The sequence below is a fragment of the Crassostrea angulata genome, chromosome 5 (genome assembly GCF_025612915.1).
Source record: "Crassostrea angulata isolate pt1a10 chromosome 5, ASM2561291v2, whole genome shotgun sequence".
In the NCBI taxonomy this organism is placed as follows: Eukaryota; Metazoa; Mollusca; class Bivalvia; order Ostreida; family Ostreidae; genus Magallana; species Magallana angulata.
The window spans coordinates 17,993,685-18,009,602 of NC_069115.1; the positions used below are offsets into that span (position 1 = coordinate 17,993,685).

A 15,918-nucleotide genomic window follows, 5' to 3' on the forward strand; every position below is an offset into this window, starting at 1 on the left:
TTGCAATTTTTTTTGCTGTTTATCTTGTCTATTAAAGAAATACATAATTGTCTTTCATAGATAAATAACGTTACTGGGTCCTGAATATATATCTTTATATCTTTATTAAGGTGTATGCTTGTGTTGATTTGCTTATCTATTTAACAAAGAAACTTCCATACTAAAGAGACAACAGATGTCATTACTCAAATAAAAAAAAAATCAATAAGCTTTGTATTGATATTAATTTCAAGAATATGAAAGTTTAAGCCTTTTGTAATAACAACACAGTTTTGTATAAATAAAGGTCAAAAGGAGAACATAAAACAAGGGCAACAGGTTTAGACTGAAGTGTTAAAAGTCCCACTTAAATAACGAATCATGACTAGAAACCATTGGCGTACATGTACATCGCGTTCTAGAAATTATTTATCAGTATGAGAGGATTTCCCAAGGTATTTCTGCTAAAGCATTTCATGCATTTTTTAATCATAATAAATTCGTTTTACTGATCTGATAAGCAATTCATTAATATTATAGAAGTTACTGTATAACAAGCATAAATGTGAGATGCCTGTAAAACCTGTGAATCGAGAGACGGCAAATTGACTGTCGTCTGCTCATATCGGTCGATTTAATCTAAAGGTAGTAGAATATTTGTTAAAGGCACGCCGATCTGAAAAAAGTATCGGAGAGATGTCTTTATATCAAATAAGTACAAGGCAACGCAATTTTTGATTATTGGCAGCACAAAATAGTCATTTATCAATTTTTTTTTTTAAATAATGACCATTTGACAAATTGGACGGTTGCCAAAAATAATCAGAGGTGTCTAGAAGTAAACAGCTTAATTATCCGTTAATTCACCGTTGTTAATTATAAACAAGGAGAGAAAACAAAAGGACAAATAATGAATACACTTACTTAATATTTCAGATTTCATGTTTAGCAAAGGAAAACCACAGATACATTTTGAAGATTTATTTCATACACTAACACCACACATCCAACGAATAATTAATCTGCAATTTTCTAATAAAGCTTCACACTCAGGATAATTAAACTAGTCAGGTATGGTATCGCTAGACGCTGTTGTCATCCCGGCGTGACAAGCACGATATCATAAAGATGACTTTTCCCCTTCTTGCAGATCTCTCGCTTTTGTGAAAATCTAAAGAATGCAGCCCAATCCATCATCTATTCCCTGGGTCCAAGGTCGGTTTACTGCACAGGTAAACGGACACACTGTTGAGAAACGCAGGTCACTTGTCGATACGAGAAGCCACGTGGGCAATTGTGTTGTTTATAAACAAAGCCACGTGATAGACTCGACCAATCAGAAATCGATGGAGTACTATACCACGCGGTTTGTTACTCCTTATAAGATAGTGGAGTGTGAATATTTCTCGCAAATAAAAACGCTGAAAGCAGAATGTTAACATCGTACAAGAAATGATTAGTGACAAGTGAATACCTGGAACGACAAATTACATAACAACTTTAGAAGTGTTTCATTGACTTTTATCTTGTTTAACGTTTCACAAGACAAATATACCATGCTTCTGCTTAGCTTGTTATCCATGGACTGGGCCATTACGGGGGTTATTATGATAGTTGTGTTCTACTTGACTTCTGTGTATCTAAGAGACAGGCGACTGCGTTCGTTCCTACCGCCCGGACCCGTCGCGTGGCCACTAGTCGGAAACTTGCCTCAAATTATTGGGCAAGACTTACACATAGCTCTAACAAATCTTGCCGACATATTTGGGAATCTAGTCTGGATGAAGATGGGGAGTGAGAATGTTTTAGTGGTGAACAGTATGGATGCTGCCGTGGCCAGTTTGGTCAGACAAGGGAAAGTGTTCTCCGGACGTCCGCGGAAGAGGAAGACCGTGGAAGTTCTTCTTGGGGAGGGGAAAGACATTGTGATGAACGACGTCCTCCCGGAGCTAAAAATTCATCGTCGTATCGTCCACTCGTTTCTTTCATCACAGACTCATTCCGATAAGGACAGACTCAAGCATATCATTCTGAACGAGTCCAGAAGCTTAGAGGACAAAATGAAGACCTTCTCTAGTGAAAGTGTTTCGTTCGATCCCAAATTTCAAGTGGCCCGTGTGGTGGCCAACGTGTTGTGCCAGTGCATACTCAGCAGACGATTCGATGACGTCGATGAGCAGTTCCACGAACAGTTGAGAATTGTTCAAGACATTGTGGACAACATTGAGAGTTTCAATATCGTTGATGTTATTCCGTGGTTAGAGGTAAGGTGGATTTTTTTTTATATTTTCTTTTACCGCTACTTAATATTTTGAGATCAAGCTCATTAAAGAAATCGTCTTGATGATTAGCACAATATGCTTAAGAGTCGATCTTCTATTGAAATAGAGAGGTTTTAAATATAAGCCATGGATCGAGAGGGTCAGTCATTTTCAAACCATTATAAACAATTTCTTTTATATAGGTCACCTAAGAGAGTCTTCAAAATATTAAGCAGACTAAAGAATTTTGCACCTATGTGTTTGACGGTGCCTAATCTAATTTGATTTTATTTTCCACACTGAGATAATTATTATCAATCGTAAAAAAAATATAAGTTAGGAATTGTGGTACTTGTAAGGAATTCGTTTTGGAATGGACCACAAAGTACATTGACAGGATTATTAATAAAGGAGAAAAGGGGGAAGAATTCATTCAAATATGAATTCAAGGTGCATGATAATTGGATGTCATGAAATTAATGATGTAATTTATAGAAAGGATATAGAAGGAATGATTGCTACCTTAAAATGTATTGACGTATTATATAGAGGTGTATTTTAGTTGTCAATAATATTGGCAAGGGTCCAGACATGAATGAAATAGCTAAATCGCGAGGTGTATAGAAGCTTATTGACTGAATTTCATTCATTAAATTTTTTTACGCTGTGCGCATTTTCTTACCTGATAGGATATCCTTGCTTTTGTCTCATAGGATATTCTTAAGTCTAATCAGATAGACGTGCAACGAAGACCATGATAAGTAAAATAAAAACTAAGTATCATTAAAATAACAAAATCTAAACAAATTGATTGACGTACACCTGTTGTTAACTCATGCAATATCTTTAAAAAATTTCATTAACCAATTGCTTGACGTGTCAAATATCTCTACCTGACGATGATAGAACATGGAAATTCTTCGGAGTATAGCTTCTCAGTCGCACCCTAGCATTCATCATGTTTATTTTTAAGTTTACAACCACGATCCGTTTAAGGACCTAACCGTTAACTATCAATTGCATTGCACGGCGATGTAAAACGTTACCCATCCTTATTTCGAAGGGGTGTTTACTTGGAAGGAATTTCAGGGACACTTGAGATTAGAAATCCCCCAACAGTTGATAGATTGAGAAAAAGTGTTCCGGAATGTACAGGAGCGACTTTTTTTTTGTTTAACGCTCTCTGTCTCGAATTGCACATGCAGTGGTTTTAAATGCCTCATGTTTCCTATCTATTGTCTGTATGCATATCGTTTTCTTCAGGCGTCTTATTTTATAATTACCGGAACAAAACCCTTCAATGGAGAAAACAATACGATAGCGAGCAATGCATTAAATATCTAGAGTATTTTGTTAAAGTGAGTAAATTTTTCAAATATTTCATTTGCGACACTTCAACTGGAGGTCAAAATGCATGATTTTAAAAATTCTTTTTATACGGGCAAATCGTTCAGACAATTAAAGGCTCTAAAATGGGAATGACAATAAAAAAAACCCAACCTACATCGGCAGATTTTTTTCCCCATAAAAATACACAGTCTTATTAGAATATCAAATACATTTTACATGCAATAAAAATGATTTAATTATATCGCTTACGTAGCGTTTATTTGCCCGAATTATTTTTTTTTCTGCGAGGTCAAATAGCGTATCGGTAGCAGATGGTTAGAGTAGGTTTTTGGTAGATTTATATTATCTAATAAAAAAAAAATTAAGTGAACCCACGCTATCCGGGAAACATAGATCAGTTTTTTTTCTGCTGTATCAAGAAATCAGAAACGAGCTTTTGAATTAATTGTCATTATGAGCGCAGCAAGTCTTATTGAATTGGCTCCAATGTCACCTAATTGTTAAAGTCTGGACAAATTTAATTACCTGGTACACGAAATTAAATGATAATGAGGACTGTTTTAGTCTGTTTTTTTAATCTGGAGTTATTTACGATCATGAATGGACTAGTACTGACAGTGATATCACAAAAAAAGGAAGGGAATTATTTTGATATTAAATTTATAGAACAGTGATTGTTGTAAAGACAAGGAGCAAATAAATATATACATGTTCAATTTAGAGACAAGTCGAGATTGGTTTCGCGATGGAAATTCTCAACTTTGTCCATATTAAGGCATTTTGATATTAACAATGACCTTATGCAACTACACTAATGGATAAACACGACCCACTTGAAAAGGGTGTAAATATTTACGAAACACGTCTACTCCCCCATCTGCCCACACAAAAGCCCACTACTGGTAGGGGCTAGGTGGTCAAAGTCCAGATAAGGCCATCGGCGCCAAAACAAACCTGCCCCCCATTCGTATGGGGGTCAGAGGCCGCTATCCTGCGTCGGAATGTTTGCTTTAGCTTACTAGACACACAAACGCTTAGTAGACAAGGTGTCCTACTAAACTCGATTGACCATAACCCAGTTCACAAATTCTTTTGATTTTTCAAGACTGTAACACGAATCGGATCTTTAACAGTTTAAATCTCTAAAAGCAAGTCTGGATACACTAGTTATTTAAAATGACGGGGAAATAAAATTCTTCTCACAGAAAGAACACCTAAAGAGTGATATTCAAACAATGTTGCTTACAAGACCTGCTGCAAATATATAAATACAATCTACTTTTTGGAAAAATTTTATGCAGTTTTATTTGACAAAAAATTAAAAGGGGTATTAGTTTTATTAATTTCAAAAGTAACGTGTTGTAGAGATTATTGAGAATAATGCAAGAAAAATGTTCATTTTGATTCATGATTTATCTTTTCTTTTTCAGCATTTTCCTATCCCAAGCTGGAGACGATTTTTAACAAGTCTTGAAAAGAAGGATATCTGGATAAACCGGGTTATCCGTGAACACAGGGTGTGTATTATTTAAGTTTGTTTTTAAAAGAATATATATTTATCTGGCAAAAAAGGGCCATGATCTAAATTGGTGAAACAATAGTTAACCATTAACGTAACCTTTAGGACTATTGAATATCCCTTGAAGTTTCTTTTTTATGGCCTTTCAGTATTTTTTATTTCACTCAAATACTGTTTTTGGATCAATTACAGGGATCAAACACCTTATAATGTTTAATAAAAGATATAATTTGTTGAATTCTGGAAGCCAAAATTAAAGTTAACATAATTTTTTAAGAGCTGTAGGTAATATTTTCTGCTGCCTTTAATCTAAGTTTTATGTACCGATAAAGGGACATAAATTCATTTTGCTTAGCTATCATGTACACTAATAGCAGTCATTTTACAGATGTTCATATACGTCAATTTTACGGAATTATTGGTTTCGGTCTTCGGCATTATATCTTTTATTTCCACAAATTATCTCAACGGTAACGTTATCCCTCTAGCTAACAAGAGAGGTTAAAAGTTTTATGGTCTTTAGAAATATATCAAATCAAAAAATAAAATCATAATTAAAACGATGGAAGCACACACGAATGCTCAATATATATATATCACAGTAATAACTTGAACTTTCAAGGATTGGAAAAACTTTCTAATTATAGAAATTTGACGTCATAAACATGAAAGTCATTACGTATTTTGATCTTTTTTTTATATAGGAAACGCGAACGGAGGAAAAGGATAGAGACCTCGTAGACATAATGCTAAAAATACAAAAGGAGGCCTTGGAATCTGGCAATGAAGAAGAAATTCGGTTACTGTCAGACCAAAACATCGGCCACATCGTTCACGAACTGTTTGGCGGGGGGATCGAATCGACAACAATGACCATACTATGGTTTATTTTGTACCTGATTCATAATCCACAGGTGAGAGAAAAAAATGATTTTCTCTAAAACAAGATTACATGTATAAGAAAAGAATATCAGCGATGCATTGTACAAGATTCAAAGTGGATATCCCATATTACCTTTGCAGAATGCAGAGCATTCTTTATTTGACTTTTCAGTTTCATCTCTTACTTTAAGACACTAAATTATATAAAATTTACAGTATGTTAGAGTGTTCGCCTTAAATAGTACTTAAATACCTTTAGCATTGGCCTAATGATAATTATGGCATTTAATCAATTAACAGGATACAAGAGATAAGTTCCTAAATCATAAACTGTTGTCAGGTTTCATATAGTCTATCAAAATTTATGTACATCAAAATATTCTGTAAAGCGAAATTAAAACGGGCAATAATCATTTATTAATTACTTTTGTATGATAATTAGATGGTCGTATACATGCTTTTTTGATACAAAGGTATCTAAGTAGTTGACATATTACATCTTGGTTTCTTTAATGAAAAGTATTTATGAGACAGCCTTTCTTAATCTTTGACATTATTTTTAAAGAAATCTAAAACGAGTCCGACCATTATGGAAATTAAAGTACGGAAGAAAAATTTTTGTTCTATAATTCAATTTTAGGAGTTTGAAAGCCTAAAACCTTTGTCTATACAATGTTTGAAATTTTGATTTATTATAGTCATTATTATTCTTTTAGTGGCAAGAAAAAATTTATGAAGAAATCCACGAAAACTCGGAAGAAGACGAGCTGCCGAATCCTTTTGAACGCGCAAACTATCCACTTTTAGAGGCAACAGTCAAAGAGACTCTGCGCATGGCATGCATACTTCCTGTCGGTTTCCCCCACAGAACCCTACGCGATACTGAGTAAGTATTTTTTTTATTGTTTAATTCAAAACATATTTTATATATTACGAATAATTGAAATACATCTGAGGGAGGGGGTTCATACATTTAAAATTAACAAATTCAAAGAAATATGGTCTGAATTACATAGATTACTGTGGAATCATTAGATTTCGTGGTGGCTCAATTTTCGTGGATTTCATGGGTACCTATCATCCAGAAATTAACATCATCAACGAATTATATATTAGGGTTATAAAGTCATATTTCATTTTGTAGGTTTAAGAAAATACACGAAATAACGTCCCCACGAACCTATAAAATCTCAGCAATCCACGAAAATTGGCCCCCACGAAAATTAATGATTCCACAGTATATAAGATCCAACTGAAATAAAGATAATTTTTTTTTAGCTAGGCACATGCGTCTGACCTCCTTTCTTTTGGTGCACTGGGTCAGTAAGAAAAATCTGATGTCCAATGTAAATACTGACCGGCTTATCACCAAGTTCAAATTCGGCCTTGAACGCATGACACCGTGATCTCAAAAAGACCAGACAAAATATCACTCATGAAAAGGTTTAAAATGAGTAATGCTGATATAAAACGCCTTTAATACCTCGTGAAAATTACTAAAAAGCTCACGGGATTTTCCCGTTTTCCTTTGCCAAAAATTTATTTATTTATCTGATTATAGCAATTAGAAACGGTGTATATTTAGACGCATGAAGTAGTATTAATAAGTCCGTTGGAAGTTGTCCAGGTAGACCAGTTTTTCGAATTGACCGGCTTTGTTATGGTCAGGTGTATTGACCTTTATATAAAATAAATTTGTACCTTTACAAAGACAAGGTATAGCCTTAGACCAAAACTTAATAACATCGAATGTCTTCATAACAAGAACGTTTATCTAAGTTATTAATTGGCCTTGTTTTCCGATCACTAAACTGTCTAACAATTTCAAAATTGTATAGGTTCTGAACTTATATTACGAGATGAATAAACTGAAATTACAAAATAAATGACTTCAGTGCGAACATTAACTGTACAATGTAAATGGTAATTAAAAGTCTTTTGGGTGATTTCCTCAGTTATAAGTTTGCAAGTAAAGAGTTTGGAAACTGAAATGAAACCAACTAGACACGCTTCTGACTCCGCTGTCATCTTGTACAGAAAATGAATGTGTAAATGTAAATTCATGATATATAAAATTTATGCTCTTCATTACTTGCATTCCTTGGACTCAAACAAATTAGCATTCGCGAGATTCCTCTGCTATAGGTGGCGTCTGGGATAACAAATTAGTTCCTCGCTGTGAGATATTGCAATGTCATTTTTGGGGATGAAATTTCAAAAGAATGAAGTAAACGGTGTAAAAAGATACTTTCTCGAAGTCTTCATTAAATGTTTTTAGCAAGACGATTGACACATACCTTTTCACAAAGGAAAAATGTTTACCAGTTGCACAACGCATTAATGTCGATACATTTCAACCATAAAGTGTCTAAAGAAAGCATTTAAAACACGAGTACCTTCGGCCCCAAACACGAAAATTATATAATTAATCATTTAAAACCCGTTTTTCTCGACAGATTTTAAAAAGCTCTGAAAAGACATTGAGAGGTTCTAAACAGGAAGCGAAAAAAAAAGATATGTGTGGCATTTTTAACTGGATTTTTTTTTCTATTCAAATGCGTCAAAAAACCCCCAGTAAAAACTTAAATGTACATTTACATGTAGTGATCTGACGGAAAATACGAGAAAATCAGAACTCAATGATGACAGAAGAGCTTGACAATTTCCTCAGTATTTATATTTACTAAGGCTCTACATCGCATTTGTTTTTTTTATTTATTTAATTTGACAGCAAGATGAGATCAATATGATTAATGAATGACGTTTCTATACATCCTTCCGGGAAACTGACATAAAAATGCGCAGAGGAAAAACAAACAACAAACAAAACTTTAATATAAATAAGCCTCTTCCGAACCCATGATTAATTAAGACATCCCCATTATGGATGGGGCTCATCCTATACGTGCAGGTTAAGCTACATTTATAGATATGTAGACCTAATTCTGAAATGAAATTATAATGTCGGAAAGTGACTCAGAATCACAGAGGAATTTTAATGAAATGCATCAAGGACGTGCTAATTATGGAAGACTAATGAGCTATCTTTAATTGTCTTTCAGACTTAATGGCTATTACATCCCTGCCGACACAATGGTTCTTATGAATATCTGGGCGATTCATCACGACAAAAACGCATGGAAAGACCCCGACACCTTTAATCCAGGTATGTGCAAAGATGACTGCAACAACAAAAATTATGTCACACAGTGTCATGCATGTAAATAAAGATGAGAGTTTGCGAAACATTAACAATAGCAATTACGTTCTACAGTTGGGACATTCATTTTACTTTTGTTGACAAAAATGTTTCAAAATCTATTACCTCCAGAAAAATGTAACGTTGCTTGACATAAAATGTAAATTAAAAAATAATACATACAAAGGTCTATCTTATTTTTTAGAATGTGTTTTCAATTTTTGTTTCTCTTGGTGTTTTTCAGAACGGTTTCTCTATAAAGATTCTGGAGAACGCTACAGCTACCTGCCCTTTGGCATAGGTCACCGTGTGTGTTTAGGCTCGAACATTGCCAAAATGTCTGTTTTCTCGTTCTGTGCCACTCTGATCAAAAACTATAAAATTACTGTCCCGGACGGCTCCCCTTTGCCAGACATGAAACCGAACGCAGGACTAACAAACAGACCTAAACCTTTTGAAATTAAACTCGTCAAACGCTGTTGATTCTGAGATGGTATTTGCAGATGATTTTTTTCCGGTGAAAGGTTGAAAGACTACATCCAATGACGAGTGCTTTTGATCTTAACGATACAGAGATGGTTTGACACATCTTTCCCCCCAGAAATCCAAATGGACCTGTATTTTGGTTTATTCTCCGTTACTTGACTTACGAAGGGCAGCATTTATATTTATTTATTCTTTGTATGTACATGTTGAAGGATTGATTACCTATGTTGATATTTATTGCGTTCCGTTGTCAATGTCTTTTATTTATTAACTGTACTCTGTTGTATTATATATATTGAAATTTACCTTTATCTTTGTACAGCTTGCATTAATATTTTCTGAGATAAACAATGTTTTAACGGCAATTTGTTTTAAAAAAAAGAAAGTCACATTATTTATTCGCAATATTTGCAATGATATATATTAAACTCTATATTTGATTTAATGTTATGTCTGTGTTTTGACCAAAGATGGTTGCACATGAAATTAATTTATTAATGCCAGAAGCTTTTTTATCCATTTTCGTCCATAGTATTAATTCTATTCATTCATTCAATGCATGTCAAATTCAGATGTTATTTATTGTTGTTAAATATATTTGAATAAAAAATATTGTACGAAACATAACTCTTGTTGGTTTTTTTTTTTAAATCATTTCGTCGGAAGGTAATAAAACCCAGTGATAACTTTATATCCGAAACGATGATATAAACCTTTAGTGCAGCAAATCATAACACATAACACAATATCTTATATGTATACTAGTAATACTAACTGCAATCTTTACAATTCAATGAATTCAAAATTAGTAAATAAAAGAACATGACTAAAACATTTAAGTATAATGGCTGTTTTGAATTTGTACGCAAAAATATTGGCTACGTGGTTAACATAGATATTCGTACCTTCAACAAAGCATATAATAAACCCTTTCACCAGAGCAGATGTTAATTAAAGAATTTGCTTGTGTTAAGTTGTGTATTTGTTTTATCTAAAAAGGTTAGAGGGTCAACAAAATAACCATCAGATCTATCTTAAATATTAATGTAAGACATGATTATTTTAGCCATAAACTTTTATTTGAATATGGTAAAAGAAGAGGTCGATACTTTCTTATATATTTATACAAAACTCTTCTTTAAAAGGAGATAAATTTTGATTAAATAACTACGACTTTCAAACCTTTTTAAATCTGAATAAGAAAAGCACTACTAAAGTTGCAAAGGTAAATATATGTATAAGACAAATTCCGTCAAAACGAAATGAGGAAAATCGATAGATTCTAGTAAATAAATATTTATTAAATGCGCTTAGAACAAATACAAAAGTAAATAATGAGCAATAACATTTGTTTGTTTGCAAGCAACAAATTAGTATAAAATACAGTATAAAAGATGCTGTATTTAGGATTAAAAATAAAATACTGTTTGAAAATGTTGCCATTCGAGTGAAATTTAAATTTGCCTCTCAAAAACAATAGCTGCGGCCCTTGAAATAGGAAGAGTTACTAAATGCTTAAAAAAGATTAAGTAACGTCTAGAAATACTATATTGTATAACGTATATAATGACACTGTAATAACCAAAGATACAAGCTTAGAATGTGTAAATATATTCATATCTACTGTTTATGTCTCAATGCGATACACAGGAAATATAAAGACAATGGTTCATTTTCTTCCTAAACAAATGTTTTATGACATCAAAGAATCGCAACATCAAAAAAAGTTCACAACTTTATCAGCAAATCAAAGATAATATTTTTTGTTTGACAATTTTAAGCATTACACCCCGTTATTCAAGGCTTTATCAATTGACCCAGTTTACAATAACAACACAACACAACTGGCCTTCTTATGAAACATGTACAATCTACCTACCCGATTGATGTTGCCCTCAATGTTCATGACCTCTTTGCTCCGAACTCCCACATTACAGACGTTTAGATGTATAAACCTTGACCTGCCACAAGATATAAATAATCCTTTGATTTTTTTTCTTTTGATACATTGCCTTTGGTATTCTGCAAGGTGATATGGATTTAGTTTGTTCCCGTTTTGCGATAATTTATATGGTGGTTATCGTAATATTCATTCAGAATCCAAATTGTGATTAAAAAATGTAAATGATTATTCTTGGCCATACAAAATTACGTTATTTTGTCATTGGTGCAATTAACAAATAAAAATATTTACATGTGTACTTGTACAACTGTTGAATATCGTTATCATCATAATGTTAATCATCACTTGCATTGGTTTTTTAATAATTACCTATACAGGTATGTATTTTGATGAATTTTTCATAACCAAAAATCGGAGAGTAATTTCCTGTGACGATAATTTATGATCTTTTTCTTAACTGCATAGCATGGTATTTGGATATCTGTCACAATTTTGGTTAGGGATAATGATGTTAAATATTTCAAATAATATAAACACTGTGTTACATTAGCCATTCATATGAGTATAATTTGATTAGAGTGTGTATCATTTATACGACTATGTCTGACATATGTACATACAGACAGATATTCACGTTGAAGGGTTTATTTGCAAATAAAGAACCCTAAAGTTCAAGGACAAAGACCGATATAAAATAAAAAGTTAAGAATCTACCGTTTGATGTCAAGCAAATAAATGGATCATAAGACGCGAAAGTTCAAGTAAGAGATAACAAAATTTAAAGTACAACCAAACCAAACATAAACAAATCAGGGTCACGTGTCGTTGTACAAGGGTACTGTAGATGTACAAATTAGCTCAGCATAATGATCTACTTTGATTCTTTTTCAAGAGTAAATTTTCATTTCTAAATCCACATTTTAAAAGAAAAATCATTTATTAGAAAAAATGATAACAAGAAAAAATCAACTGTTTTATTTGGAAAATGCAACATGACCTGCATTACAGAATTATTTGACAATACATTATGTTTGTTACATGTACATCAGTATAAATGAAACATAAGCTGTCAAATTATAACATATCTTACTGTAAAATTAGTTTCCAATACATCAATTCTTGAAATTACGAAATGAACGTCATTTCCCCCGCATTCTATAGCTAGTCTTTAACTGATAAGGCATTTGTAATATCATCACAGATTACAACATTTTCTAAAAGCCATAGACACGAAAAGCACCGTAAACTATTGCTTTTTACGTCAGTATCATCTTAATTAATCAGGATTCCGGACAGACAACACAAAAACCGTGACAATGTCTTTCTCCCAACCCATGAGTGAGACTGGGAACCCTATGTTGCACTTTAACACTGTTTGCTTTGAGATTCGGTTATCGTCTGCTACTGTTGATTTCCTTTCATCTTGATAGAGTTTGTCTTACTATCTAGATTTATGTATATTATTGAACCACACATCAAGGAGCAGTAGATGATATCTATAAGGAGCAGAAGAGAGGAGGCTTATTAAGGTTATGTTTGCGTACCGCTCCTATTTATATGTTACATTTAAATTTTAGTCAGCTGAAATGGCTGAAAATCAAAACAAATCAACCACCCTTGTGTCTATACAAGTAATATATCGTGATAAAATATGCATTGCAAAATACAATCAAAATACAAAGATTCAATTAAAAAAAGGTCATAAACGAATTGCTGGGGGGGAAATAATAAAATGAAAAAAATCAAGCTTTGCAATCTGTTTGAAACCTGAAACCTAAGTTTGTTTCAGAGTTAATTTAACAAGACCTTGGTTTTGGATAGGATGTACCTATCTTCACATCAGAATAACACAAACTATGCTAAAATATGTTGCCACGGCGCTATAATGGGAAAAACTCTGAATGGTCAACAATGAGATAGACAGGGCTACGTCATAATGATATTTGACACAACAAAAGTCAAAGGCCTTATTTATTTTGTCTTAGTTGCTGAAAGATTCCACAAAAGACTTACCTATCACTTAAAGAAGTTTCATAAAAACCCATACATATATATATGAAAGGTGTCCAATTTATGCAGAGGTGTTTTATTACATATCATTATGAAAATCAAGTCTTGAGGGAGATATGTGTTTACCCTATATAGTAATGCAAAATTCAAAATGATATGCCTAAAAAAATAAAACAAGGTTGATTTTCCATAATTGAAAAATCATTTAGATTCGTACTAATTTATTATTGGTAAGCATTTATAAAAAATTGAAAAATCATTCAGATTGTGAAATACTAATTTATCATTCCTTAGCATTTAATTTATTGGTTGTTTAAATAAATATACTTATTCGACACACATGTAGCTTGTATACTTTAATATGTCATATAGTTTGTATTGTAAATATATTGTATACTGCATACGGGTAAACACTCAAATTTTGGTTCCCTCTTACGACTACGTTACTGAAGCATTGTAAACAATAGCAACGGAAAAACAATTTTTCTAAATCGTGATGATGTCCCTTTAATAATTTGAGATGATGTTGTTCTCGTGTGGGTCAGTAGAAAATACTGACCACTTTCTTCTACATTGTCCAAACTATGCTACTATACGAAACATAACAATAAACTCTCGCAAACTCTACGCATCCTAACTTACTTCTTTACAGATCAAGTTTTCTTAGTATTGCAGAAATTAAAAAACTGTTTCATACCATACAAAGATTTATACTAGATAGCAAAAGATTCAACAATCCAACAAATATTATTGTAATATTTGTAAAAACGTCCATATCATTTAGAAGTCATTAAAGACACGCCATATGCTACACATACATGTACTTCATTATAGTGTTGCTTAAATATTCATTTGTTTATTACTGATATATCAATTGTTACAAATTGGATGATGTCATAAGACATTATTGCCCAAAATGGAGGGTGTGGGTCTAAATTTCACTCCATTGTACATGTACATGACACTGAGGAGTTGTATTTTTTTTTAATGAAAAAGGCACAATAGTGGTTTTTATCAATAATTTTAAGTTGAACATAAAATACTCAGTTAAATAGAATACCAGTATGCCTCTATGTGTAGGCGATTTAAAATTATCAGTCGAGAAATAAAGTTTTAATTACCTGGACATTAAAAGATACTGTGGTTTCATCAATATTCGTTGAATACCAATGTTAATGGATTTCGTTATTTAGTTGATCCACGAAATTAAGTGTTCATTGAAGTGCAATTTCTAATAACATTTTGTATTGATAAGACCACTGGCCACGAATTTACGTATCCTTGAAACTGTGATTTTCACTTTATCCACGAAAATTGATACCCTTGAATATTAATGAAACCATAGAAGCATCAGTACCAAGATGTACACAAAATAACGATACAGGTATGTACATAATCATGTTTGCCGTTCTAAAAGTTCTTGGTATTTTTGGTCAGCCACCCTAATGTGAATTTGTATAAATTTTTTTTCATAATTGTAAAATATGAAAATAGGTTTTGTTAAGCAAAGGTATATGTATCTCTTTTTTGATATTAGAACTGTCAATCCAATCTGGTTAGTTTTTAAACATTTTACTCTTAACCATAGTTAATATAAAATGGGTCATGTTTTTTTCTAACTACAGCAATGATAACATGCATGTTTAAGTAGTATTTCTATAGTTTTTTGGGAGGAACAGGGAAGACGATTGTCCCAGAGACAAACTTACTGTCATCTTTAAACTAACAATATTTTTTAAACAAATTATTTGCAAAAATCATATAAAGTACGGAAGCGTATTAGTGCCACATATACACTTCACATTTTTTTTTATTTTCTACACTTTAAAGTGTAAATTTTACACTTTAATCTGTAATATTTACACTTTAATCTGTAAAATTCACACTTTAAAGTGTAAAATTTACACTTAAATCTGTAAAATTTACACTTTAATCTGTAAATTTTACACTTTAGTCTGTAAAATTCACACTTTAATCTGTAAATTTTACACTTTAATCTGTAAAATCCACACTTTAATCTGTAAAATTTACACTTTAAAGTGTAAAATTCACACTTTAATCTGTAAAATTTACACTTTAATCTGTAAATTTTACACTTTAATCTGAAAATTTTACACTTTAATCTGTAAAATGTACACTTTAATCTGTAAATTTTACACTTTAATCTGAAAATTTTACACTTTAATCTGTAAAATTTACACTTTAATCTGTAAAATTCACACATTAATCTGTAAAATTCACACTTTAAAGTGTAAAATTCACACTTAAATTTGTAAATTATACACTTTAATCTGTAAATTTTACACTTAAATCTGTAAATTTTACACTT

General features: G+C 32.2%; 1 protein-coding gene across 1 annotated transcript; it reads left to right on the plus strand.

The window, feature by feature from the left end:
- The first annotated feature begins 1,349 nt into the window (after nucleotides 1-1,349).
- Nucleotides 1,350-10,303, plus strand: LOC128185043 (steroid 17-alpha-hydroxylase/17,20 lyase-like). The gene is made up of 6 exons (XM_052854714.1): nucleotides 1,350-2,243; nucleotides 5,021-5,107; nucleotides 5,814-6,023; nucleotides 6,708-6,877; nucleotides 9,054-9,157; nucleotides 9,435-10,303. Exons 1-6 carry the CDS (start codon nucleotides 1,536-1,538, stop codon nucleotides 9,671-9,673), a joined length of 1,518 nt encoding a protein of 505 aa, XP_052710674.1. The 5' UTR covers nucleotides 1,350-1,535; the 3' UTR covers nucleotides 9,674-10,303.
- Nucleotides 10,304-15,918: the final 5,615 nt, after the last annotated feature.

Excerpts from the sequence above, each read along its gene's own strand:
- LOC128185043 (XM_052854714.1), top strand. The coding sequence starts at position 1,536 with ATGCTTCTGCTTAGCTTGTTATCCATGGACTGGGCCATTACGGGGGTT. Across the intron at positions 2,244-5,020 it reads ATGTTATTCCGTGGTTAGAG|CATTTTCCTATCCCAAGCTG; the intron begins GTAAGGTGGATT and ends TTTCTTTTTCAG. Across the intron at positions 9,158-9,434 it reads CCCCGACACCTTTAATCCAG|AACGGTTTCTCTATAAAGAT; the intron begins GTATGTGCAAAG and ends GGTGTTTTTCAG.